General features: G+C 53.9%; 9 protein-coding genes across 9 annotated transcripts, besides 9 other annotated features; 6 read left to right on the top strand and 3 right to left on the bottom strand.

Moving 5' to 3' along the window:
- Positions 1-361: 361 nt before the first annotated feature.
- Positions 362-813, top strand: EKO05_0011193 (uncharacterized protein; the record flags this gene model as incomplete). Its single annotated transcript, XM_038943956.2, has 2 exons — positions 362-452; positions 500-813. 2 exons carry the CDS (start codon positions 362-364, stop codon positions 811-813), a joined length of 405 nt encoding a protein of 134 aa, XP_038793441.2.
- Positions 814-2,831: 2,018 nt separating this feature from the next.
- Positions 2,832-4,092, top strand: EKO05_0011194 (uncharacterized protein; the record flags this gene model as incomplete). Its single annotated transcript, XM_038943920.1, has 4 exons — positions 2,832-2,911; positions 2,959-3,025; positions 3,071-3,154; positions 3,205-4,092. The coding sequence occupies 4 exons, from the start codon at positions 2,832-2,834 to the stop codon at positions 4,090-4,092; spliced, it is 1,119 nt and encodes a 372-aa protein (XP_038793442.1).
- Positions 4,093-4,478: 386 nt separating this feature from the next.
- Positions 4,479-4,544: a tandem repeat.
- Positions 4,545-4,720: 176 nt separating this feature from the next.
- On the top strand, positions 4,721-5,996 carry EKO05_0011195 (uncharacterized protein; the record flags this gene model as incomplete). The annotated part of the gene is made up of 2 exons (XM_038943708.1): positions 4,721-5,080; positions 5,409-5,996. 2 exons carry the CDS (start codon positions 4,721-4,723, stop codon positions 5,994-5,996), a joined length of 948 nt encoding a protein of 315 aa, XP_038793443.1.
- Positions 4,727-4,768: a tandem repeat.
- Positions 4,881-4,920: a tandem repeat.
- Positions 5,997-8,015: 2,019 nt separating the features above from the next.
- Positions 8,016-8,033: a tandem repeat.
- A 297-nt stretch (positions 8,034-8,330) lies between these two features.
- EKO05_0011196 (uncharacterized protein) lies at positions 8,331-10,667 on the bottom strand (the record flags this gene model as incomplete). The annotated part of the gene is made up of 8 exons (XM_038943800.1): positions 8,331-9,054; positions 9,105-9,370; positions 9,420-9,507; positions 9,559-9,686; positions 9,737-9,748; positions 9,799-10,284; positions 10,350-10,432; positions 10,478-10,667. 8 exons carry the CDS (start codon positions 10,665-10,667, stop codon positions 8,331-8,333), a joined length of 1,977 nt encoding a protein of 658 aa, XP_038793445.1.
- A 2,043-nt stretch (positions 10,668-12,710) lies between these two features.
- Positions 12,711-12,754: a tandem repeat.
- A 218-nt stretch (positions 12,755-12,972) lies between these two features.
- Positions 12,973-13,003: a tandem repeat.
- A 150-nt stretch (positions 13,004-13,153) lies between these two features.
- EKO05_0011197 (uncharacterized protein) lies at positions 13,154-14,276 on the top strand (the record flags this gene model as incomplete). Its single annotated transcript, XM_038943824.2, has 2 exons — positions 13,154-13,679; positions 13,726-14,276. The coding sequence occupies 2 exons, from the start codon at positions 13,154-13,156 to the stop codon at positions 14,274-14,276; spliced, it is 1,077 nt and encodes a 358-aa protein (XP_038793446.2).
- Positions 13,384-13,471: a tandem repeat.
- A 167-nt stretch (positions 14,277-14,443) lies between the features above and the next one.
- Positions 14,444-15,349, top strand: EKO05_0011198 (uncharacterized protein; the record flags this gene model as incomplete). Its single annotated transcript, XM_059637935.1, has 1 exon — positions 14,444-15,349. One exon carries the CDS (start codon positions 14,444-14,446, stop codon positions 15,347-15,349), a length of 906 nt encoding a protein of 301 aa, XP_059493918.1.
- A 982-nt stretch (positions 15,350-16,331) lies between these two features.
- Positions 16,332-16,367: a tandem repeat.
- Positions 16,368-17,114: 747 nt separating this feature from the next.
- On the bottom strand, positions 17,115-19,191 carry EKO05_0011199 (Alpha,alpha-trehalase; the record flags this gene model as incomplete). The annotated part of the gene is made up of 2 exons (XM_038943739.1): positions 17,115-18,975; positions 19,028-19,191. 2 exons carry the CDS (start codon positions 19,189-19,191, stop codon positions 17,115-17,117), a joined length of 2,025 nt encoding a protein of 674 aa, XP_038793447.1.
- Positions 19,192-19,275: 84 nt separating this feature from the next.
- Positions 19,276-19,550: a dispersed repeat.
- A 1,151-nt stretch (positions 19,551-20,701) lies between these two features.
- On the bottom strand, positions 20,702-22,159 carry EKO05_0011200 (uncharacterized protein; the record flags this gene model as incomplete). Its single annotated transcript, XM_038947416.1, has 1 exon — positions 20,702-22,159. One exon carries the CDS (start codon positions 22,157-22,159, stop codon positions 20,702-20,704), a length of 1,458 nt encoding a protein of 485 aa, XP_038793448.1.
- Positions 22,160-24,219: 2,060 nt separating this feature from the next.
- Positions 24,220-25,169, top strand: EKO05_0011201 (Arabinan endo-1,5-alpha-L-arabinosidase; the record flags this gene model as incomplete). The annotated part of the gene is made up of 2 exons (XM_038943788.2): positions 24,220-24,417; positions 24,468-25,169. The coding sequence occupies 2 exons, from the start codon at positions 24,220-24,222 to the stop codon at positions 25,167-25,169; spliced, it is 900 nt and encodes a 299-aa protein (XP_038793449.2).
- Positions 25,170-25,682: the final 513 nt, after the last annotated feature.

The raw sequence follows: 25,682 nt of genomic DNA on the forward strand, positions 1-25,682 counted from the left end.
CCCAAGCCAATCCACTGTCGCTTTCTTCTGTGAGTGACCTGAACGCCTTCATACCTGCCGACCAAAGACTGATTACATATAGCACCGCGACAACTGGGAACATCTGCCAAGCCACCATGGACAGCCACCTATTAGTTGGGACCATGATTTGACTTTTACCACTGCTGTTTCTAGCGGTGCCCTTCTCGATACATCACTTCCCCTGGCTTCTACTTCTCCTTTCTCCGCCTTGCTTGCTACGGACAACACTTTCTACGACACTGCAAACTGGAACTCGTTCTCCCTACCATCTGCTGGCATCGAGCAATTTTCCGGCAATGCACTTCAACACGCTCTCACTCCTGGAGCAACTCCACTTGCCATGACCACCGAAGAGCAGATCAACCTTCTGACAATGGCCCCTACCACACAAACATCATTCGACACAAGCATGTCTACTCCTATGGAGCCTAGTGAGGAACCTACTCGATCGCACTCGGGACCCAACTAACAAACACAGATCGTTCTCAGTCCCGTTCCTCCTCGAAAAGCCTTCCCAACCGGACTTCTTGCTCGCCAGAACATTCACCATACACCAAATTGTCAAGTTCGACCAAAAGCAGCCCACCCACTGAACCCTCTTCCCGCGTCGAGAAGCGCAAAGCAAACACCCTTGCAGCTCGCCGTTATCGACAGAAACGCGTCGACCAGATGTCTGGACTCGAAGCCGAGCTGAAAGAAGTCAAGACCGAACGTGACGATATGAAAGTTCGTTGCGCTAAGCTCGAGGGCGAAGTCGAGGCTCTTCGCGCGCTCCTTCGTTCGCAAAAATAATCTGGTCTTCATCGTTAGCCTGCTGTCTCTTCGGGGTCTTGTTCTTCGAGCATTGGCTGATGCCTCTTTTCAGACGATGTCGGAAGATGGTACAATCATGGCGCGCCTGTTCAGGGCGGCATCAAATCGGCAAATATAGGCTTTAATCTCTGAGGCTGCTGGATGTGGAGGTTATCGAACTTACTCAGTCACTGTCTACGCTTTTTGGTGCGTATCTAGTGACGAGTCCACAATGCACCTCTTATTACACGTTCAACCGTACACTGCAACATCACAATTGCTCAAAGTGGCTCACATGCATGCATTTCTGAAGTGGACAATTTCAAGCTGAGCCAGCATGAGTGAGTGCATCGCCAGATGAATCGTACAGACTCACAACGAGTCGATGTGAGCCTCACTGCTTCAACTCAGCATCTGCATGCATCACCATGATAATCCACGGCACGAGTATGCACGTATACACTGTTTGATCGGTTCTATCCCTTGTGAAACATCTGTGATTCTACAATCAGCTCGAAAAATACCGCCAGTCTTCGTTGACCATCGACTGCGCCCGTTTCTACCATCGCAACAGGGTCCGCTGACGTCGTATCAGAGTCAGCCAAAATGAGTCATTCTCGCTCACGCCGCTAGCCCCTGTCTAGCGCAGCCGGGAGCGCAGTGCTTCGATCGCGCAACATCACATCCAGAATTAAGACGGTTCGAAATGCGCTGGCCGTGTTGCGCTCAATCAAGTGCCGAGGTCATTGACTGATTACGCTTGGCTTCAAGTGGGCAGCCCTTTGTTTTCCTGCCATGCATATCAGCTGCTGCGCCAGGATGTGTTCTTCGTTTCTGCACACAACACCACCACTTCGCAAAGCTAGGCAGTAAGCAACCGATTCTCCGCTCGCCAAGACCATCACCCATACCGAGTTCTAATCAATATCTTTCTCTCCGCGTCGCTCTTCCATCGACATCATCACGCGCAGCCAGTTCTCCGCGCGTTGCTTTGAGTGTGTGGGGACCAAGACCCAGCCAGCCATGGTCGACTCAGAACGTGCACTGGACAGCTGTCGAGCTTCCATTTTCGACACGGCGTTTACAGCTTCCCACTTCTCCACTACGGCGTCTCGCATGGTATGGAAACACATTGGATCCTGGCTGATATTTGAGCACCGCTCAACGCCGCCAGGATGCCATTCCATGCCTTCGTTCTCGTACAGCAGCACGCTCCGGAGTTTTCCGCCCTGACATAGGTCGACATGCACAGCACTGATTGGTAATAGACAGGAGCTAGCGAAAACATCAGCCGTGTTTCAGCCTGATATCTCAAACACTCACCTCACCTTCTTGGCTCCTGAAGAATTCTGGAGAGGCTGTGAACGATGGATGCAATTGATCGACTGGCGAAACAGACGTACAGATATAACACACAGAGTCGATCATTCGTGGAAAGATGTGCGGTCCCAACACTCCAGCGATACATATAACGTGCAGGTTAGGATTGCGCACTGTTCAGTGTGCTGCTCCTGAGCCGTATCGCTTATATTACGCGACGTTATAGGCTTCGAGAACCTGTAGTGGACGCCTTTGCACTCTGAGAAGCCGGCTACGAGAACCTGTAGTGGACGCCTTTGCACTCTGAGAAGCCGGCTACGAGCTGATCCCCCGCTTCCTTTCACTGGATGTGGATCTCCGCCCGAGCAAGTGCTTGCTTGAAAATCCGCTCCTCAGGCCCGGGAACCAGTCGTGTGACGGCCATGTCCTGTTGAGCGCTCGCGTGCCTGCATGTGCATGGGTACATGTTGCAGACCGCGGTCCATGGCGTGCAGGTGAAGAATCCGGGGAAGCGCGTCGGCCCGGTGGGCAGCTGTCAGGCGGATAGGAGGTGCTTGTTACTCTTCATTAATGGCTTCTCTGCGCGTTTTCCTTTCCTTGCTCTTTTCGTGTGTGACCGACAGTCTCCATGTGCTTTTGATGATCCTCATCATCTTCCTCCTCGACCCCTTTGCGACCAGCGTTCGTAGTTGTACAACATGTACCTGCGCCCAGGCTTCATCGTGGTGATTGTGGGATGCGTCTTGACAGGACTGTCGAGCGTAGTGGTCGCTTGTCGGTACGAATATAGGCCAAGCACGATGACCAGGTTTTGACGACAAACAGCTACTACTGCCGCTACTATCTGGTTGGCACCGTGACAGCGACGGACCATCTCATGCTCACTGCTCTGGTATGATTTCCACTCTTATAGGGAAGGCGCCTACTGACCGTCAAGGTGCTTACCTGGGGTAACCTGGTGGTGAACTACTACATGGATGAGACAAGCAGCCATACCCGGCCAAGCTATTATCGCATTCCGGTATGAACGCATCATCTAGACGTCTGTCACGTGTGCTAACGCTTGCGCAGGAGAAGCGGCCGCTCATGAAAGAGCATGTCAAAGGCATCATGATCACGTGGTGGGTGTACCGCATGTCGTACGTGGCAGCGCTCTGCTTTGTCAAGCTCAGCATCCTCTACTTTTTCAAAAGCATCGCATCGCACCGTACCCTGCGGCACGTCGTCAACGGCACGATTGTCTTCGTCGGCGTGTACTCGCTCGGGGCGATCATCGCCGCGGCATTCCAGTGCAGGAAGCCGTCCGATGCATGGAACACAGACGTCTACTTTGCCCAGTTCGACACAACGCCGAACCCGGATACGCCGAAGACGCAATGCTACGATCCGACCATATACTTCATGTTTACTGCCGCCCTGAACCTGTTCAGCGACGTGGTCATCCTGCTGATCCCAATCCCTACGCTGCTGAGCCTCAGCGTGCCACTGCGACAGCGCCTGGCTCTCGTAGCGATCTTCTCGGTTGGCATGCTGGCCATCGTAGCCTCCTCAGTACGCATGCGCGTGATGACGCTCTGGGCAGCCTCGCCGTGGAACAGCGCCATCTATGGGTCCGACCTGCTCCTCTGGGGCCAAGTGGAAACGAACAGCGGCATCATCTCAGCGTCGGTGCCGTTCCTGCGGCTGCTGTTCAAGCGCAAGGAGCGCGTGGAGCGGCTGGCATCTGGACGCAAGGTTGCGGAGATATGCAGTCCCCGTGTGGGCGGGAAACCGCAGCTCGAGCCGTTGGAGATGGACACGGTGGTGTTGTGCCCCAAGGCTGCGCACGAGCTTGGCGACGAGAAAGACGAGGAGGCGCAGACGGGGTGGAGGCCGTTCATCACCGTGCCAGCGAGCCTGGGAGAACGCAGCTGGGACAGCACGAGGGCGGCGCCTACCAGTCCGAAGACGCTGGCCTGAGCGCTTGTGGCCGATGGCGTTGATGCATGTACGATTAATCAAGTGCTGACTGTGAACCAACCCGCCCCCTGAAGCACGTTGGGGGGATCTGTCTCGATTGCTGAAGCTACTGTTCCACTGTCCCACGACTGCAGCAGACGCGACCGTGCGTCGGATGTCGTGATTGTATCTCGCTCATCCGGAGAGGGTCGGGAATCAGATCAGTAGCCGCTCGGCTCGGTTACCGCTACTCCGACGACCGGCCGCTATTTATCAGATGCCGAAAAGCGCGTCAACAGCTGACGTTGTGGTATCGTGATGACTGTGTCGTAGACATTGACGCTTGTTCAATCGACCATTGTTCAATCGACCATTGTTCAAGCGACGCTCGTTCAATCGGCGCTCGTTCAATCGACACTCATTCAATCAACACTCATTCAATCAACACTCATTCAATCAACACTCGTTCCATCGACGCTCGTTGAATTGGAGTGAATCTGCCAAAGTAGAATTCACGTGCGTTGTCGACTCGCTGCTCGACACTCTACTCCACAGGTGTTCCGCCCATCGCGCAACCGAATCGCAGGAGGCGGCGTGTGTACATGCAGCACAGCAAGTAGGAGACAGTGCGCCACAGGAGGACGCTGCCATGGGGGCAACCCAACCGCAACCGCAGCCGCAGAAGGCGGCCAGCAGCATCGCGATTGGCGACGAGCCCGTCGTGCTGCAGGACCGCCTCGCCACGCCAGGACCGCCCGCCACGACGACGACGCCAGACGCGTCGCCGGCGTGGAACACGAACCGACTCGGGCTGCGGCTCGGCAGCGATGCGCTGGCGGCGGGCGCGGCGGGCGTGCTCGTTGCGCCCGTCATCACGATGATCGACAAGGGCATCATGGAGAACGCGAGCGGGCGGAATGCGCTGGGCGACAGCCTGAAGAAGAGCGCGCGGGAGCTGGTGGCGAGACCACATCGGTTCCTTGCAGCAAAGCCGTTTGTGCTTATCTTTGTTCGTCTCTCTCTCTTTACACTCTACTTATACTCCCCCTCTTACACTCTACTTATACTCCCCCTCTTACACTCCCCCTCTTACACTCCCCCTCTTACACTCCCCCTCTTACACTCCCCCTCTTACACTCCCCCTCTTACACTCCCCCTCTTACACTCCCCTCTTACACTCCCCCTCTTACACTCCCCCTCTTACACTCCCCCTCTTACACTCCCCCTCTTACACTCCCCCTCTTACACTCCCCCTCTTACACTCCCCCTCTTACACTCCCCCTCTTACACTCCACACGCCTCCGAAGCCCCCCAACTAACGCACACACGCGCGACAGAGTCTCTACTTCGGCACCTACCTAACCGCAAACACAATCGACACGCTCGCCTCCTCGCGCGCTCACACCCCCCTAGCCTCCACCACAGCCGGCACGACCAAGTTCCTCGCCACCAGCACCTCGAACCTCGCCCTCTGCCTGTACAAAGACAACCAATTCACTCAGCTCTTCGGCAGCACCACCGGCCCCAAGCGGCCCGTTCCACTACCCACCTTCGCCCTCTTCACCGTCCGCGACTGCCTGACCATCTTCGCCTCGTTCAACCTCCCCCCGCTGCTAGCGCCGCGCCTAGAATCCCACATGAGCGACGAACTCAGGAAGTACGTGGGCGCCGCCAGCATCGCGCAGTTTGCCACCCCCGCGGCCATCCAGCTCGTGTCCACGCCGCTGCACTTACTCGGCCTGGATCTGTACAATCGCCCGCATGCGCGCATGCGCGGGCCCGACGGGCGGGTCCACCAGGTGGTGAAGAACTGGGCCAAGAGCGCACTGGCGCGCATCGGGCGCATTGTCCCCGCGTTTGGGGTGGGCGGGGTGGTCAACATGAAGGTTCGGCAGGCGTTGATGGGGAGGTTGGACGGGTGCTGAGATGGAAGGGTGGGTGGGGAGGGTGGTGCTGGTGTGAATGTACATGTATATACCTACATGAGAAGAGCAGAGAAGAGCAGAGAAGAGCAGAGAAGAGCAGAGAAGAGCAGCGAGAAGAACAGAGAAGAGCAGCGAGAAGAGCAGAGAAGAGCAGAGAAGAACAGAGAAGAGCAGCGAGAAGAGCAGAGAAGAGCAGCGAGAAGAGCAGAGAAGAGCAGAGAAGAACAACGAGAAGAGCAGAGAAGAACAACGAGAAGAGCAGCGAGAAGAACAGAGAAGAGCAGCGAGAAGAGCAGACACGAGCTGGATGGTCGCGTGGGCTACTTTCTGCTGCATTTGTGACGGCGTTGGGGCTGGATGTGTTTTGCACATAGCATGGCGTTTGGAGGCGGTGGGATGTCATGACCTTCGGTATATAGCTGTACACACATAACTGTCTTCCTTGCTTTTTCGCTCATCACTGGCTCATTCGGTTCCTGACTCCTCATGCCTCACTTGAACCACCTCTTCCGCCACGCTACGAAAAGAGAATCGCACTCCTGAGTCCGTGGCAAACAACACCTCTTCTCATCTGCCGATGGGGTGCCATCTACATTTCCCACTCCACCCTCCTCGCTCCACGTGGAAAAGCAGCAACACAACAGGAGAGAATTGATGTTTGCCTGCGTATTTCTATTCCTGGGATTTCGTCGATTCAAATCCTGCTTGTGATGTGGACGTGCTTATTTCTACATCTATTATATATTCCTAACAACATTCACACCAACCTTCTTTCCACAGCCTCGGAATCTGCAAACCCAGCAAAAAAAAAAAACTCACCCCCGCTTATTCACGCCTCGCTGCGTCTCCGCTCGTCTCAGCCGTCTTCTCACACCCGACCAGCCTGGCCTGGCCATGCACGGTGTAAGCAGCCCATTCACAAAGCCGGCGAAGACGCGAAACAGCTGGACTCTCCCCCAAAGGGCAAGCGATGTCCATTTCGTGTGGATGCTTCAGCCGGGCCAGAGACGGCGGGTTTCCCGTGCGGCTACACGTATAGAGTTGTGCTGCTGCTGCTGAGCGCGGTAACGGAGATGGCGGATTGGCACGCTTCTGCGGGGAACGCTTCGCTGGGCGTCTGGTTTGGAAATCACGATAGTCTTGTGTAGGTAGCAAGTGTGAAGTTGAAAATAGTAGATTGACGTATCTCACAGGTAAGCTGATAGCTTTTTCCAAGACCGCTCCAACACCTATTAACTGCTTTGTGATGTTAAAGCATATAACAACAGTATACTGTGCTACATGGTATACTATACCAATTTATAGCACTCTGCGCATTATTTTGCATTTTTTTTTTTACTTCTACATAACTGAATACTGTTTTGCCAGTCGCGTTATCCAAAACATCCCTGCCTTGTCTTATGGACTGACTGGCTTGCACGGCTGCTCGTGTTCACTCCTACACTGCTCATATCATCGTTACTTCCAAAACAAGGTATTGAATTCGCCAAGTTCGACTAGGTACACTCATCGGCTCAATCGGCTCCCAGAACAACCCAAGCAGGCTTACTGCGATCGGGTTGTATCTTCAGAAAACGACGAGATATCACATGCGTGGCCTTGGCTGTTCGCTTCCCTGACCGTCGAACTCCGCGGTGGTGAGAATTCGCACGACTAGGTTTGCGGATTTGTGCGATGCAGAATCGACAAGGCATACGCACAAGGGAGCATCTGCGTCTCTACTCTCCAGGCCCGCCATGTACACAACATGGCCAGGTGCAGTGAGAACAAGTTTTCAATGTCGGCACTAGCCTCCTTGAGGCACACAGCCGTGGTGTTTGTCGGTGTTCTTCTTGTCCATGGCACTACAACCCACACTGTGGCGAATCTGCTTTTCGCCAAACGCTGCTCAGTCCCTGGGCTTTGCAGATGCACCGGGACATCAGCTTCTTCGAGACTTGTGGAACAATTTCGCATCTACGAGAAAGAAGACGCATCCCTTACCCACATGTGCTTGTTTGTGCTCTTTCATGATGCGCTGGGGGGGGGGGGGGGGGGTTCTAGGCGACGTTGGAGAACCTAGGCTCTAAGATAGACTGAGCGCGAATGCTCACCTCCACACGGTGATGCCAACACGTCCGCGGACAGGTTACAGAAGACAAAAGCCCGCACACCCGTACTGCGGCATTTGAAGCGGAACGTAGATATAAACTACACCACCGCCCTCATCTCACGCTTAAATCACATCAGAACGTCTTCATGAGACACCACCTCAAGAGAGGGTCTTAGTATCCGAGTCCCCCCCCCCCCCCCCTGCTGAGACGAAACCTGATACAGCCCACATACACCCGATTCTCACACGTAGCGCCCAGGCAGCGGGTTCCTCATCTGCGCCATCTCGGCGTTCGCCGGGCTTCTCACATCCGGCAGTTCGACGCTCATCGTATGCGGATTGCTTTCCTTGGGCGACTGAGAAGGCTCAGGGGGTGGCGGGTAGTATGGCTGCTGATAGGCATAGCTATTTTGTGCCTGACTACCCTGAGGGCCCCAGTCTCCAGAGTGGTGGTTGAGATGCGGCGATGGCGAGTTCTGGTGGTATGTGTTCGGGGCGTGTGCATCTCCGTGCCAGGCGTTCAACGCTGGGGGCGGTGAATTTTGGGGGGAGTAGGCGGGTGACTGAGGCATGGGGGAGTGGAGAGTGCTGCCTTGTAGTACCGAGCTGTTTGCAACGGACTTCCGTGCCATGTCTGGAGTGTGCGGATTGGGCCCGCCTGTTGCCTCGGGAAGCTGGCTTTGCTCTCCTGCGGCTTTTCTGCGGCGCCTGGAGCGTAGACAGAAAAATACCAGGGCAATGACGCTAAGGAGTGCGATTACACCGCCAACTGTGCCTCCCGCTATGGCACCAGTGTTTGTCTTCTTGGCTGGTGGCGGTGGACTGGATGTTGGTTGGCTCGTTACTGTAGGTATCGGCCTCATGGCCGTTCGGGACTGGCCAGGATATGTGGTCGCGAAGTACTTTGCTAGATCTTGTGTCACCCACCCCACATCGGGCTCCTTGGCCGTAGCAGTACCGTCGGCGCTGTTGGAATCAGCTGGATCATAACGAGGCACATCATCATGAGAACATACCCGCCACCAATGCGTGCGACAATCTGATCGGGAACCCGGTACCCAGTGGTATTGTCCATGGGCGCGTGCCACCAGCTCTCTAGTTCCACATTCTCCTGCCCAAGCAAGAGACCGTGTTGGCCGCCGATCTTAGGAGCGTCACAGTCAGGCACAGAAGTGTTTGTGAGCGCGCCTCCAATGATGATCATCTGAGAATCGCGGACGATGTCACAAGAGGACCAGCCTTTGCCCCCTGGGAAGATAGTTTGCTGCGGAGTGGGCCATATCTTTCCCACGTAAGCACATGTTTGCAGCAATTGCAGAACCATCACTTACCAGAATCCACTGAAAAGAAGGGATAGATAACACATATAAGTCGCCGAGCCCGGTGCCGTCTGGTCCTCCAAAGCCGCCGAAGAGGTAACTTGCCAGGATTAGTGACTTGAATAACTCGTATGCGTCTCTGGGTTTTTACATGTTGTAAGAAGACTTGTCTTTCGCCCACACGACGCCTGCACAGAAGCCACGTCTTGGCCGCGGGATGTCGCCGGTAGCTGTTTGCGTGTACCATCTTGGGTTGGCAACGTCGTAGACATGGATTTGCTGTATCGCTTAGCCAAGGGTAAGCGTAATCGGCGATGAGCGCAACTCACACTCATGTTCGCCTGGAATGCATTAGCGTTGATTCGAGCGCAGGGGATCTGGCAAAACCCACATAGCTGAGTCCACCACTCGTCTTGTCTGTCTCTACGCCGCCGAAATACACCAGCATGCCGCCCTCCGAAGCGGGTATATATTGTAGCGACCCCTCTGCTCGACGCGTGTCATCCCAAATATGGCTGTCCCATTGTCGGCTGTCCATATCGTAGGATATCAGGGTGTTTTGCATGACAGGTTGGCCAACCGTCTTGAAGTCCGAAGTGTTAGTCAAGTAACCTCCATAGTAGTAGGCGATTCCTGCATCCGATACTGTACCAGAACCAAATGCTGGCCAGCGAATACTGCTCTGAGAGCCATGACCCTTGGTCTTGTTCCATGCGTCGTAGATAGTATCGTAATACCACAGCGAAAAGCCTTGTGTCGGCCCATCTCTGCTTTGCACCTCTTCAGTGTCATTGTATTCGCCACCGAAGAGGTAGAAAAGCTTGTTCACCGTATCAGGCCACAAGACACCACCGCTCACAGAAGGAACATCGCGGCCCTGTCTGATTGTCAGCATTCTGAGTACACTATGATGCAATCTATTGTTGCTCGAACAAAGCTTACCTTTGATAGATTGGCGTGTTGGTCTGGGAAACTGTACTCGGTCCTCGTCGCGTTGGAGACATCCTCCCAAAGCAGATAGGTATCTGAATCTGTCAATACACGTTGCAGTCAAAGCAATATCCACTCACTTCTCTCAGCAACGCTGTCGTTTCCTTTGGAACCGCCATAGTAAGCCAGCCCACCATCTACGTAGAGCTTCGAATCGATGATGCAGGTCTGGTGCTTGTGACGTCGGCAGACGTCCTTGGTGGGATCTTTGCCGCTCTGTTGAGCGATGGCCGCAACCAGTAGAGTGCTCAGCAGTGCGAAGCGCATCATGGAACAAGACGGGGGTTGGAAGGAGTTGAACAGGGAAGGCTGCGAGATGTGCAAGTTCGCTCTCAAGACAGCTCGGCACCTTTTGTAAAGGGCGACCAACCTTCTAGCGAGAAGAGCGGGGATGGCTGTTGCACTTTGAGTTCGAACAAGGTAAGACTAGTGGCTGATGTGCTGTGCGTCCGAACGGTCAAGCTCTACGCCACGAGCTGATCGTGGAAGTGTCAAAGACGTCGTATGGTGGATCAGGCTGAGGGAAAGTCGGAAGGAAATCGCACGCTGTTTGCACCAAGAGACGATGAACTTGACTGCTCGTCATGACCGGCTTCCTCACAGCGGATTTCCATAGACCGACCAGGCGTTTGAAATTGTTACGAGCTTCAAGCTTGGAGTGTCAAGACCCTTCTCAACCATTCGGATACATGATTTTGGGCGTGCACTCAGCTGTGTCGAATGCTGCAACCGTGCATATGGGTGGCATCGGTAAGGGCATGAAATAGGCTAGGCCACGCTAGCCTAAAGGTAGATGAAGAGACTACAGCCTGGTGATCAGAATTCTGCTTCGAGGCGTACGATACTGGCACGGTCGCTGGTCGGAAGTGAGGACAAGCAACTACCCGTAATGACCTGCTGTCAACACACTTGAACGGCTGTAATGCTCCGATACCATTCGAGACATTACTTTCGTGCGGTGTTGTAGGCAGACAAGGCTGAGGCTGGAGCGTGTTATCGTCGGGTCGGTGCAAGCCACTGTCCGAATATAGCCCAGTGGCCTGCAGCATGCACGACGTGCAGCTTTTCAAAGTCAGCTCATGGCCCAGAACTTCGCTATAGAGGCTTCATTGTGCAATGATGGGCACATGCTGTAAATAGTTGACGACAGAAGTCGCACTCCACTGACGCACCTAAGCCAGCGCCAGTCCGGGGAAAGGGTGCCTATTCTGCCCTGCTGTATAGTGAATCGGTGTGGTAGTGTGAGGGTGTAGTGAGCATCTCGATCGGGTGTCAAACTAGAGGTGCAATGAGTCAACAAGGCGGCAGTACGGAACCATCGGGGTCGAAGCAGCTACTGCGTGAGCCAGCTTGGCTGTAAAGTACCTGATCAAACATGCCTCTTGCAGGCCAACAGTAAGAGCGCTTGGCATATCAGTTCTCAGTGATCGTCAGTGACTTTGCTAGTGTGTGAACAGCTTCTAGACACGAACTCGATGTACCAGAAGATGACGGGTTAACAGCGATAGTTGTCGTGGGAGATAGACCGACGACGGCACGAGCAAGGGACTCAGGCGGCGCCGAACACGCTAGAGACGATGAAGTGCTCTCGCTCGTTGCAAGAAAGTGTGAGCCCAGAGGGCGCTCAGCGCGTATCTGAGATGACGATGATCGAAGCACGTGCTCAACTCCAGCAGCCGTCACAGGCCCATTAGACGCCTTCACCCTCGCCGTGTCATCCAAAAAAGCCAAGCTCGACTCCCATGTAGAAAAGGTCGGGAACTTGCATTTGAGGTGGCGGTCCTTGCAAGCTTCGCAAGGCCGGGCTCGTCGCCTGGGCGTGGGCAATGTTTGGCGTGCGATGGGGACATTGACTCATTGGTTTGGTTGGAGAAGCTATTTCTCAAGGAGTGCAACAGTAGATTGCAGTGGGTGTTGTAGCAGTCCATTCGAATGCGTCTGTGCTTGCAGGTTGACCCCTGCAGTGGGAGCAGGTCTGTGCACGTGTAGTCTGGGGGATCTGTCGCCGAAGCAACAAACGGGCGGCGATGAACGCCGTCATAGCGCATGCCGAAGCGTCGACAGCATGTTGAGTGGTGGAGGCGAGCGAGTGCAAGGGCAAGGGATTGCAAGAGATTGCGCGAGAGGACGAGAGGAGAGGATGACGAATCGTGTGTGAGAGGTGTGGTGAGGGCAAGGCGTGGTGTGATCTCGGAAGGTGCGGCCCACCAGACTCGGCAGCAGCGAGCAGCAGCGGGCGGCGAGGGCGCGGGAGGCTGGTGGGCTGGTGGGCAGGAAGCGGGGAGCTAGCTCGATTCACGCCCTGGACCGCAGAGAGCCAGAGCAGAGCCGAGCAGAGCAGAGCCGAGCCGAGCAGACAGGGAACGGCTTTGTTTGCATCAATAATAATGATCAACCTCTCTTGCTGCACTTCTGCTGCCCTTCATTATTCGCCGCCATCACTAACCAGCAGCCTGCTACTACCGCCCGCACGGCCGCCTGTGCGACGTCATCACCGGTGCAACGGCTGCAGCTGAGCAGCTGAGCAGCTGTTTGCAAGCAGACGCCCAACCTCGCTGATAAGAGGTGGACCGCCCCCCAGCCCAGCCCAGCCCCAGCCACAGCCCGCAATAACACTGGGACCGACCACTTTCCCCTCGCAGCAACGACGCAACCTCAGGCGAGCCGAGATTGCGCCTGCCCCCTCCCTCGGCCTTATATTGACACGCTCGTTCTGGCGCCGCCGCAGCTCTTTTCTTCTTTTCTTCTTTTCCACCATGTTCTTCAAGCGCCGGTCCTCTCGCGCCAACAGCTACGTTGAACACGACGGCAACGCGCGCTCGCAGTCCTTTGACGACTTCTCCGAGAAGCGCCCCGACTCCAGCCGCAAGGAGCAGCCCGCTCCCCACCAGGGCCCAGAGCACGACGACGCAGACATGTACCCCCGCCAGCCCCAGCCCCAGGAGCAGAACTTCCCCGTGCGAGGCATGTCCAGCGGCGGCCACGGCGCCATGCCCGCCATGCCCGCCATGCCCGCCATGCCCGCCATGCCCGCCATGCCCGCCATGCCCGCCATGCCCGCCATGCCCGCCATGGGCGCCCCCGTGCCTGCCATGAACAGCCTCAAGCCCGAGCCCATGCCCGACCTGCTGACGGCCGCCTTCAACCAGGCCGTCCGCCCCTACACGGAGAAGATCGAGCAGCTCGAGAGCCAGCTGGCCGACATGCAGTCGTGGGTCGAGCAGCTCGAGGCCCAGCGCGCAGAGGTCCACAGCTGGATCGACAAGCGCGGCCTGCGTCCTGGTGCGTCGACCGACTTCTTGTTGCACCTGCACTGCTAACCGCCCAGACGTGCCCTCGTCCATTGCCAAGATCATGGACACGACGACGCCCGACGCCGCCCACACGCTCAACGCCCAGCTCGACCGCAAAATCACAATCGTCAACTTCGACCTGCACCGCCTCCAGGACGACCTCAACGACTCCATCTCGTCGTCGCACTTTGCCTCGTCCATGCTCAAGTTCCTGCCCGACATCCAGCGCCTGACCCTGCTGCCCCAGGGCCCCAAGTACGCCTTTGACCTGATCCTCAAGCTCGGCGGCAACCTCAACTCTCACGGCGGCCTCGACAGCGCAGACAACACCGACATCGCCGCCCGCCGCGACTTCTACAGCCGCCTCGACACCGCCATGGTCGACGTCGTCCAGCGCCGCTTCGGCGAGGGCGAGGAGTGGAACGTCCAGCGCGAGATCAAGCGCATCGAGAAGACGGCCTCGTACCTCAAGACGTACGGCGTCGAGCCCTACTTCCCCCAGACGCGCGAGGTCATGGCCCGGGAGATGGACTTCCAGCCCAACGGCGTCCCCAACGGCCAGGGCACGCCTCCCCGGTACCACTAGTTGTCTCGAGCGTGTTGAGGAGGCCTTGTGCTGATGTCGCGCGTAGAGCGAGCAAGGAGGGGAGAGAGCAGCCGCCGCTGGGTCATTCTGATTGCATTGCTTATGGGGAGGGGGTGGTTGAGGCATCATGTCCGTTTCCTCACAAGGAGTGTCTGCGACATCCTATCATGCCGCCCATTCTCAACATCTTGGCGTACGGTCGAGGAGAGGTTATCGATGACAGACCAGCCGCGCCGGACCGACCAATCGACCGGGAGAAGATCGAAAATTCGGCCAAGAGCAAGCGTACTGCTCCAGCCGAAGCCTACAACGTTCCCGTCTACGTCGAAGGCATGTCCACCTGGAGCAACGGTCGTCTTTTGATCAGCCAAGAGCCTTGGAGAGGCGACCAGATCAGAGCACGCACAGCTGACTGGATCGACAATGACCTCCACGAGCGTGGAGTCCGTCACTTGGCAACCCGCCAGGAGACGCCAGAATCCGAATGGTTCTCTAGCACGCTGACGCCTAGACATGGTAGTGCCGCCAACCCTTTTGTCAAACCCTCGAATCCTGCCACAGCCGAACCCCTATCGACTTCAGTCGTTGAGCGTCTGCATCTCGAGCAGAGAAGAGACTCGACTCAGCCCACCGAAGCTCAGATCAGGCCAGGCCGCCGTCATTCCATCAACGAAGGTCGTGTTTCTGCGGCAGGTACGATGTCTGGTCCTGGAGCAAGACGGCAATCTTCTGCGTCTATGCCGGAACTGAGATCGTTACCCGACTACAGAAACGATGATGGTCTGCTGCTGGCTTCAGAAGAGACCGCAACTGAGGAAGAAACTCTCTTGGCGACACAACCAGACACCGTGCCCGACACTGATGGCAATGTGAATGGCGCTCTTGCGTCGAACACCTTTTTGCACACACTACCAGCGGATCTTGGCGCTGACGGTGATGGCTGCGGAGAAGCTGTGGCCTCGCTCCCCGGCCCTTTCGACTTGGATGGCATGATTCCACCGAGCGTCCTCGAACATGGAGCTCTCATTGCAAACAGAACCCGCGTACCGAACAACTCCCTCACCAACACTTAGCTCTACGCAACACTGCACACCTTCCCAACACGACGCGTTACACTACCCAAACATGACACATTTTTCATTACCATCCAGCCTATGGTCTTCCCAGGCCCCTACGCAGCGCAGCAACACCTGCCACGACTGTACTTAATATGATACGAATTTCCTTTTTTACGTTGCTTAACGAACAGGGTGGGGTTCAGATGGGTGGCTCGGCTGCGATACCATGGCGATGGCGTTGAGGATCTGGATTCTGTAGGTCTGGATACGCATAAGTAAATGACTTGTGTAGAATGAATCAATAGTAATTATAACCTTGCACTGTGACTTGTCTCTAAAGATGCGTGACATGATGTAATAGTAGTGTGGTGCTTGTGTGCTGGTATATAGTTGTAATAGTAGAGAAAAGGCCTATATAACATGGCTGAAAGGGCAAGCAAGTAAGTGTCCGTACAAATACTACCTCTTCAACTGCAACAATAATGAAGTGAACAAAATAAAACAAAAAAAAGCACCGCCGTCCACTTCCGTACGCCGAAATCACGACCACCTACTATGCACTACTTCCAACCTTCTCAGCACTAGATTCACCCTTGTACACCTCTCTTTTATACACTACTATTACGAGAAAATATAGTGTAGAGAAAATGGAATTTACTATCGTCCAATAATAGCAGGTGTAGAATTTAATGACTTCCTTCCATGGCTTACTATACCATACCTACTCTGCTCCAACTACTATTTCCCTTGTCCAGTCTGATCGATGTGGCGCATATCTCATGGCGCACTTGCAGAGCGCCACACCGATCGAGGCCATGTCTATGGCGACTCCAGGGTGAGCTGACAGCAGTCTAACACGGTACGTGATATCAGAAGAGGTCCGAAAACTCACTCATGCTGAATTGCCGGCAGAGATGGATGGATGGGCAGTCTGGCGCTTGGAGTTCTTCAGCACAAGATGCGTGTTGTTCTCGCTCGTTTGCGAAGGGGTCGGGGGTTGGCTTGTGTTCGTCTTTGACGGTCTTGTCTTGTCGCTGGATAGGTGGGTGGGTAGGGTTGTGGAGCTGGGGGTTTTTTGTTTTCTGGACCTGGGACCCCCGGCACTGTCTCGTTCGAGATGTTGTTCACTGTACCTAAAGAAAAGCGCGGAACGCGGCGGCGGCTTCGAATTCATTCGATAGCAAAGTAAACTACCACGTACGACTGGCTTGGTATATACCAATGCCTTCTCAAGCAACGACGCTAGTGCTTGGCTGTGCTTCTTCGACACAGCAGCTCGCAGCTGGTTCTTCCCGCTGCCTGATTAGGCATGGCATCTAGACCAGCGCGGGGATGCTGGAGGTGTTCTCAACCAATGGGGATGCACTCCGAGATTCTGGAACGCCTGCCCGATGCGATTTGGAGATTTCCATGTGGGATATTCATATAGCCGTCACCACCTGCTGTCGTTGGTAGCCGGCTTGCCTGTCTTGATGATGTGCAGTGGTGGCGATGACTTGTGCCGATGGGTATCTCCGAGTAGGGACAGAGTTGGGTCGGCCCGGGAACTGTACGCTTTTGTAAACATGATGGAAGAAAGGTTGGGATTGGTGCAGGTGATAGGGAAAGAGTGGTAAAGCCGGGGAAAGAATGTGCCAAGCCTCGCTTGACGAATTGGCCTCCAAAATCTTTTTGTGTATACAGCAACGACCCAAGCGTGGGAGAAGTATGCCATCTTTGTCTTTGCATTTCACCATGTAGACGCTCAGTAGCATCAGATCACTGTCTTGCTGTATCAACTCTACTTGCGAAACATCTTGTTCTCCTTCGTTCCCTTGATCCACATTGCATCCCGCTTGCTCAGTTCTACAGCGCTCCTCCTCCTCTTCGCTTCAGGTGGTGCAGCTGCTGTGATGTTGCCGCAATCGGGAGTCTGCAGCTTCTGGCCGAACTGATCAACGGCCCAGATCAGGACACCGTTGCTCCATCCAAAGCCCTCGACAACCGTGTACTCACCACCCCCACCACGTGCGTTGATGGCCTCGTCCGAGTACTTCTCGAAAATAGTGCCGTTGCCCTCGGCGCCAGGCAGTCGCGAGTCCCCTTCAGTGGCGCCACCAGTCGAGCGCCAGGTGCAGTAAAGGGAGTCTACGTAGCGCTGCGCAAGGCGAAATGCAAGGTCCTGCGTCCACACGTAATCTTCAGACGTCTGCTCATTGTCTTCCTTGCTGACCTCGAGAGGCGCGTTGAGCAGACCTTGGATGGCAATGTACTGTAATGGAGGCCAGACATTTGGCTCATCCCACTGCTGGCCGGTGAACAGGTTGGTAGCAGACAGAGCGCCAGCCGTGCTGTCAAGCGCCTCCTCAACACGGGCAAAAGCGCGGCGGAGCGCAGTGGGGTTGCCTTTGATGCTTTCTGGTGCGGCCCCGGTCCAGAATGGATACAGCTGGCTCAGCTGAAACCCAACTTGATATCCTGCCGGGGCGCCGGCAAGTGAGAGAGACGTACTGGTATTATCGGCGAGGGTATAGATGTTCTGCGCACCGGAGGTGAGGTTGTAGTCGAAGTAGCTATAGTGCTCAGCGTTCCACAAGATGGCGGTCATTGCTTCGCTGCGGTTTGCAGCTCGTTCGGCCCATTGGCGCGCAGCGCTATAGTTGCCTTCACGGCGGTGGAATTCAGCGATGGTGATCTCATTGTAGTACAGGATAGCATTCAGCTCAACGGGGATGGTGTTGATAACGTTGAGCGATCGCAGGGGAAAGAAGTTGTCGTTGACAGCATCTGAGGGGTTCTTCAGCCAGCGTGAAGTGTAGTCCCATCCGCTTTCAGCTCCAGAAGCAAGGTTAGCATACAGTGCTGCTCGTTGTGTGTCGTTGAGCGGCTGGCTTGCATTGAACTGCTCTCCTTCCTCGTTGAAATAGGTCTGATTGTTTGCAGTGATGTAGTCTTCACGGTACGATTCCGGCCGCGGCTGGGTGTTCGAGACGTTGTAGTTATGCAGAGTGTAATTCATGCCACCACGCTCGAGGGTAACTGAGCGGTTGTTCACCCAAAATTCATACTCCAACTCGAGTACGGGAATCGCACGCTCGAGCAGGGTGTAGTTCTGCGTGTATTCAACATAAACGCGGACCATTTGCGTAAGCAGTGGTGGCTGTGATCGGTTCTCGTAATACCGTCGTGCTCCGTTTGGAACAAAGCCAATCTCCTCAACGAGATCCATGAAGTTCTCAATGATGTTTTCAGCAATTTGAGTAAAGGATCCTTTGGTTCGCAGCAGGCCCTCGACGATCCAGAAGGAATCCCAGTAGTAAGGCTCGCGGAAGCGACCACCGGCTACCACAAATGTGCGGTTGATGGGAATGAACGAATTGACACATCCCGTACAATTCGAGGTGCCGGTACCAACGTATCGTCTTGTCAGGTCTGGCCAAATGTCGATGACCTGGCGAGTAAAGTCTACGATGACAGAGCTGTTGATGTTGTTCAAGAAGTCAGGGTCGGTCTCCAGCTGATCTGTGGGCACAGCCTCCAGCTCTGAGCCAGCTTCACCAAAGTAAGTGGTCAAGAAGCTGTTTAGCTCGGTGTTGTTTTGGATTGGCCGTGTTAGGTTGCTGAATGCTCTAAGAACTTCGTCCAGTGGGCGGATAGTAGGCCTGGATGTTGTAAGCAAGACACCATCAATGCTGTGGTGCAAGCGCTTCTTACAGATCGACAAAGGTCTTTGAATCTGAGAAGGGCCGGGCAAGCTCAATTTCTCGGAGCAAATCGCCATGACAGTAGATAGGCGAGTCGCAAGGTGCAATGACCGAGCCGTTCCGGTACAAGGCTGTTGCCAATTGGGCACCAGCGAGGAGGGCGAGGGAACGCATGTGGGCCAAAGCGAGGGAAACCCGGGGAAAGCTATTGCACACATGTGGGCTTGATCGCCTCCATTATGTACTTGTACATTCATGTACTATGGTAGCTGGCATAAGTAGTGTAGGTGGGTCCGGCATAACTAGGGTGTCATCCGAATGACCTGGAATGGCCCTATTAACTAGATTACACCAAATCCCCCCTATTTTAGTATATAATACAGTGTAAACCTGCCTTTAACTACATCAACGTGTCATAGATGCCCATGGTGGGTACACAAAGTACTGAGTAATCAATTCAATTCACCTGAAAAATACAGCCGAACACCCCTGTCGTGCTTCCCCACCTACACTACTTATGCCAGCTACCATAGTATGCACCCGGTCGTCGTACCATAAGCGTGAAAGAAACCTGCCAGAGCGGCTGCTGGTCTGCATCGACAAGTCAGTGTGACGCGTATGTGGCCGATCATAGTGCTGTGACAAGGGCAGGCAAGCGCAGTGAGCCCTTGGCAATACATCCGGAACGGTAAAAACCACGATGTTTGTGGGTCTTCGCGTCCAGGTTAGTGTGTCGGATGCAGGGCGGAGAAGCGAAACCCCGCAAGACCTTATTCGGCAATGTAGCGTGATGTCATTACCGTCACTTGCGCGACACACCGTACAGACTACGCACAGCCAGGCGGATTCTGAGCTGACCGCTTCCAAGTCCTCACCTTGAACTTGAGAGTCAATCTCTCTGCACAAAACTCTCTTCGAGGCTTCCACTGGGGTATTCTGGTTCAGTGCTTGGCAGCAGTAACAGTGTCGATAAATTCTCACGACTAATAGAGTTTGCACTAGCGACCCGTATCGGATCCGGCCGTTCCATGGAAAACGGCCTGTCAGCCACAGCAACTAATGCTGCGCGCAGCTAACGTCATGTCTCTGGTCTTCATTCCTACGACTTGCACCGGTTGCACCCCTATAGAAAATTCTGGGCGGTCACACGGCGATGTGCACTTCACCGGAGGAACGGTCCGCACGTGGCGCTTGGGTCCGATTGCAGAAGTCTTTGACCCGCACACCAGGACTTGAGTCCAGTTACGCAAGATCTCTGAAGCAAGGGCTCTGCCCCTGCAGCAGGCAGCGGTCTCGAACAAGTTTGTGCAACGGCCAAGGAAGACCAAACAACAATCTTCGTCCGGCACCTTAGTGCTGCTAGCTACCAGGCGATGCTCAGAGTCTCATGTTGAAGAGACAGACTAACCCAAAGACAGTCTGTTTTTTGAGAGGTCTTCCTGGCGTCTCTTGAGCCCACAAGGGGGTTTTTTTTATCCGGTTTAAGAAGACGATAGACATGTCCGGCCACAATCATGCATTTTCAGCTCTTAGCGTTGTTTTACTGGTAATTAGGGTTCTTTTATCAGCTGAGAGATGTGTAGGTAAGTTAGGATGATAGGAAGAACAAAAACTATCACCGTACTTTGTTTAGGGTGAGCATCATGAAGTTGAGCAAATGGACTGCTTCCTCACACCAGTTGGCTTAGTTCCAGACAATCTCAATCTTTTCACCTTTGACTTTGGAGTTGAACCACTCGTAGATCTCAACGTCGCCTTCTTGTACCACTTGTCCGCCCTCAAGGACATTGCTGCTAGCCAATCTCTCTGTTGCAAGGTGCAGTTCCAAAGTTGCCAAGTTTCTGGCTATGCATGCTCGACTGCCTGCTCCAAAAGCGAACCAGTACTTCGACATGTCTTTGGTTGCCTCCAGCCAACGCTCGGGTATGAACTCCCGTGGCTCATAGAAGATCACCGGGTTGAAGTGAAGCTCATAACCAGAACATCCTACTATCGAGCCTGCTGGGAAAAATGTATTCTTGAACATCCAGCCACCTGCTGGTACCACATGGGGCAAACGTGTGGGGTTCGCCATGCTAATACGAAGGCTTTCCTTGACGACTGCAGTAAGATAAGGTAGAGCTTGGACATCTTGAGCTCTAGCGCCGAGTGCTGCGTTGTTATGCACCTCTCGTTTCAGCCTCTCATACTTCTCGGGGTGTATCAAAAGACCTCTTATGATAGTCGCCAGATTCATCCCTGTCGAGTCGGTTCCTGCGAAAAGCAGATCCTTGCACTGCGCTTCCACCTCTGAGTTACCGATTCCTGCGGCCATCAATCGGCCCGGATACGTTTCCGACTGAGTTGACGTGGATGAGACCACGCTTTTCACAAATTTGTCGACGAGCATCATACTTTCTTCCGTTTCTTGATTGGCCATCCATTTCCCTATTGCCCACTCCAACCAAATGAACACTGTCGTTGGCAAATAAAAGAAGCGCCCGACGGCCACAAAAGCATCGACGAATGCGCTCACACTCAAAGTTGGCCCGCTCTCGCTTACTCCGTCGTAGTTCTCGCGGAACAGGTGGGTCGACACTGCATCGACAGCTAACGCTCTCGTCAAGTTCAACACGTTGACCGGCTTCTGAGAGACGGCTTCTTCGCCCAGTCTCTTCACCATCCGATCCACACAACCTGAAATCGCATCTCTGTTTTCTCGCAAGCATTTCGTCGAGAATAACTGTACGACAGCTTTAGCCCTTGGAGCTCTGTAGTCGTGGCTTGTAGTCGAGAAGATGGTTTTGTGGCCGTCGATATCAAAATTGGCGTAGCACGGCGCCTTGGAGAATCCGCCCTTTGCTACGTAGATTGGCTGGACGGCATCTGCATCACTGATGTCGACTTCGTTTGGCGCCACGCGAACGTATGGACCGTATTGGAGGTGGAGACGGTGAATGCTACTGGCTTCGTCCCCGATGTATGCGTGATAGTGCAGCCATAATGAGGATACACTGGAAAAGAAAGGCCCGGGGATATGAGATAGCGGGTGGAAGTAGATACGATGTACTGTGCGGGCTAAGATCAGCAGCACGATAGATGTCGCTGTCGCCATCCATGGATGCGCAAGGAACTCGCTCGTGGGAATGTCGAGCAGTGCCATCGTAACAGTATGGAGCTATCTAAGAGCTTGCACTACAGTGTAGTTATCGCCTCTATTTCTGGTGTGTGGTTGGTTGTTGAGTCACCGCGGAAGAAGTGGGGCGCTAGCGATGATAAGATCCGATGACCTGATGATCTATCACATCTTTCGATCCAACCACCTATACGTGACGCGAAGCACGGAGGCTGCCAGCGTTATGGGCCTTTCAGAACACCATACGTCCTTCAACACGATCTTTGGACGCGTCTAGGGCGAACAAACTTTTGACATCATTTTTAATGTTGTTATTCAGGCCCCTTTGTCGCGCGTTCAAATACTCAAGCTGCACAGTATAAGTAGATACGTCACAGCTTCTATTGCAACGTTCAAGGTAAGAAGTAAGCCAAAAGTATGATCACTCACTAGATACTTCCAAAGGCACTCGAATTCTCCGGCTAGCCTCGATGCGATAGTCGCTTGCCCTGGGTCGATGTTTAATAATGATTATTGTCAGCCACGACAAGATTACTGAGGAAACCACTTTATTGGGGTGCGACATCTTGATATTAAACATAAAATCCGTTCTGGAAAAAACAATTACCAGACGCCGCGAGCGCATATCTAAACTGTATAATTTGGATTGCAGACCCTTGGTTCTGTATCTGATCGAGATTTTGGTGAGTGTCCGCAATCATTCGACACACAGATGACTGTGGAATATCACTTCAACCCGATTACATAGACCCTCAAGGCTGTTATTACCTTACATAACGGAAAGCGTTGCGGAGATGTTTGATGGGTCGCAAAACTCGATCAGATTCAATCACAGAACCCACTATGAATGGTTTGAGAAGTGTGGATGGTGGAGAACACATCCTTGTTCGACGGATGCTCCGCGAATACGGGCAAACCCACAACATTGTCAAACACATACTTGATTAAAAGACACGAGTCAATTGCCTGACTCGAATCGTCGAATGCAGCATCAAATCGAACGATATTGACACCTACCACAGGATGGAGCAGCACGACTCAGACCGGTGTCTAGCTTCCGCCGAGTGATAACCGGTAAGCTTTGATAACGCGAGTGGATGATGTTCTAGACTTTTAGGACCCGCAGGTGTCGAGCGAAGCATCTAACAAACTATTTGCGCTCTTATTGCGGTGAGAGCCATCCTGCTGTTGTACTGAAAGCGTTCACACACGCGGCATGCTGTGGATCCATCGGAAGAAGGATTCTTCTATGGGCAGTAACTGGAATTTGGAGTGTATCAAAATCTATTGATAAAACAAAGCTGCGCTGATGAAGCCCGGGTCCGATGGCGTACTTGTGGCGCCTGGCCATGCAATACTAAATCGATTTAGAAGTGTGTAATCGCGTGGCGAACAGAGCTTTTTGTTTCATAACACAGGTGCTGTTCGACCTGGAAGTTCACCGTGAGATAGGGGTTTGTGCTGGCTTTTATGCGTTTGGACAATGCTGACTTAAGGTGCGGACATGGTCAAGACTTGACACTTGACTTGGCGGTGTTTCATTTTTACAGGCCCACAAGCCCCCAAGCTAACTCTTGGCCACATCGGACTCGGCCCTAGTTTCACACTCCAAGCCACAGTTACTAACATCAAGCCGCCATTACCGGCTTGCGCTACCCTCGTCACGGGGGCGTGTATGCCCCGTCAGATGTGCCATTTTGACCACTCGAACCCTTGTACAATATAAGGCGACTCCTGTCTACTCTATATTTGATTAGCCTGCCTGTCAGGCATTCTCCTGTCTGTAAATTCTCCGGCGCGGCAGTCATAGCTCGTACCTTAAACCAACTGTTTCCACCACTCCCCGTTGAACGATGCGCCGGGCTGCCATTCCTCACTTTCCAGGATGTTAAAATTTCGGGGGCTTCTTCCATCTACGTCGCTGATATATAGCTGCGATGAATCTCAATGTTTACTGGTCTTTCATTGTTTCCGTTCGTTGATCTTCTTGCTGATTCGTTATTCGTTTCTGAACTGCCAGGATGCGTTCGTCTATAATTGCTTCGCTGCTTTCGGCAGTCAGTGTTGTTCATGGTTATGCCAATCCCATGGCCTGCAGCGGTGTCTGCAACAATGCCCACGACCCGGCCCTCATTCGCCACAGTGACGGTACCTACTACCGTTTCTCTACTGGCGGCAAGATTGCCGTCCACACTGCACCAGCTGTCACTGGACCTTGGAAATATGTGGGCGCCGCGATCCCGTCGGGCTCCATCATCAACTTGACCGGCAAGGATGACCTTTGGGTAAGTCACATAACAATCATAGCGCTTCGTGCTCCGCTGACTCTTCCAAGGCACCTGACGTCACCTTGATCGGCGATACCTACTATCTCTACTATACCGTCTCGTCCTTCGGCGTCCAGGACTCCGCTATCGGTGTCGCAACTTCCAAGACCCTTGCAGTAGGCTCTTGGACCGATCACGGCAGCACCGGCATCACTTCGAAGGCCGGCAATAACTACAACGCTATCGATGGAGCTCTTTACTGGGATGGCTCTAAGCTTGTCATGTCATTTGGTTCTTTCTGGAGTGACCTGTTCACCGTTGACATGGTCAACCCACCTCTCAAGTCTGCCGGCGGTGCTCCTAAAAACATTGCTTTCAAGCCTGAAGGCGAGCACGCACAGGAAGCCGCATTCATCGCCAAGAGTGGCGACTACCACTACCTCTTCTTCTCTGCTGGCAAGTGCTGCGGCTTTGACGCGGACCGCCCCGCCAAGGGCGCCGAATACAAGATCCAGGTTTGCAGGTCTACCAGTGCTACTGGCGGCTTCGTCGACAAGTCCGGCAAGAAGTGCACTGAGGGTGGTGGTACTACTGTCCTTGAGTCTCACGGTTGGGTCTACGGTCCTGGTGGCCAGGGAGTTTTTTGGGATCCTGAGCTTGGGCCTTTGCTATATTACCACTACGTCGACACACGAATTGGATATGCCGATGGGCAGAAGCAATTTGGTGTGAACAAGCTTAACTTTTCCAGTGGATGGCCGACGGTATGACGAGGACAAGGTCAGTGGCGGCAGTTTGCGACAAGATGATCAGAGCCATTGATTATGGATTTGTATAGCAGAATGGTGGCTAGCCTCTAGATCAATTGTTCTTGTTCACGTTAAACTTCTTCTCAGAGGGTAGCAGTCAATATAGCTAATGCTGGTATCAACGTGTTAGTACTAAGCAGGAAGGCCCTCATTGGGTTCCTGTGGTATTGAGAAGCCTCTCAATGCATCTCGTTCGACTCGACTTGTGCCAATTTGTATAGTGTGCAAAGCCTTGAAGAGCTTGTCACTCTGAGCATGAATCTCACATGGGATTGGTCATAGCAATTTGCGCGATGTGCAGACGCCCACAATATCCATTTCGGTCCTTCTTAGTTCTCTGCGGAGGAGGCTCACGACTCTTGAAGCCAGTCCTCTTCCATAGAGGATCGGATCTACGTTCACTTGCCATCTTTACCATCCTGTTCCTTGAACATGTCGCGTACGTCCCTTGGTGAAGGGCTACCCTTACCGATT

This window comes from Ascochyta rabiei, chromosome 21 (genome assembly GCF_004011695.2).
Source record: "Ascochyta rabiei chromosome 21, complete sequence".
In the NCBI taxonomy this organism is placed as follows: domain Eukaryota; kingdom Fungi; phylum Ascomycota; class Dothideomycetes; order Pleosporales; family Didymellaceae; genus Ascochyta; species Ascochyta rabiei.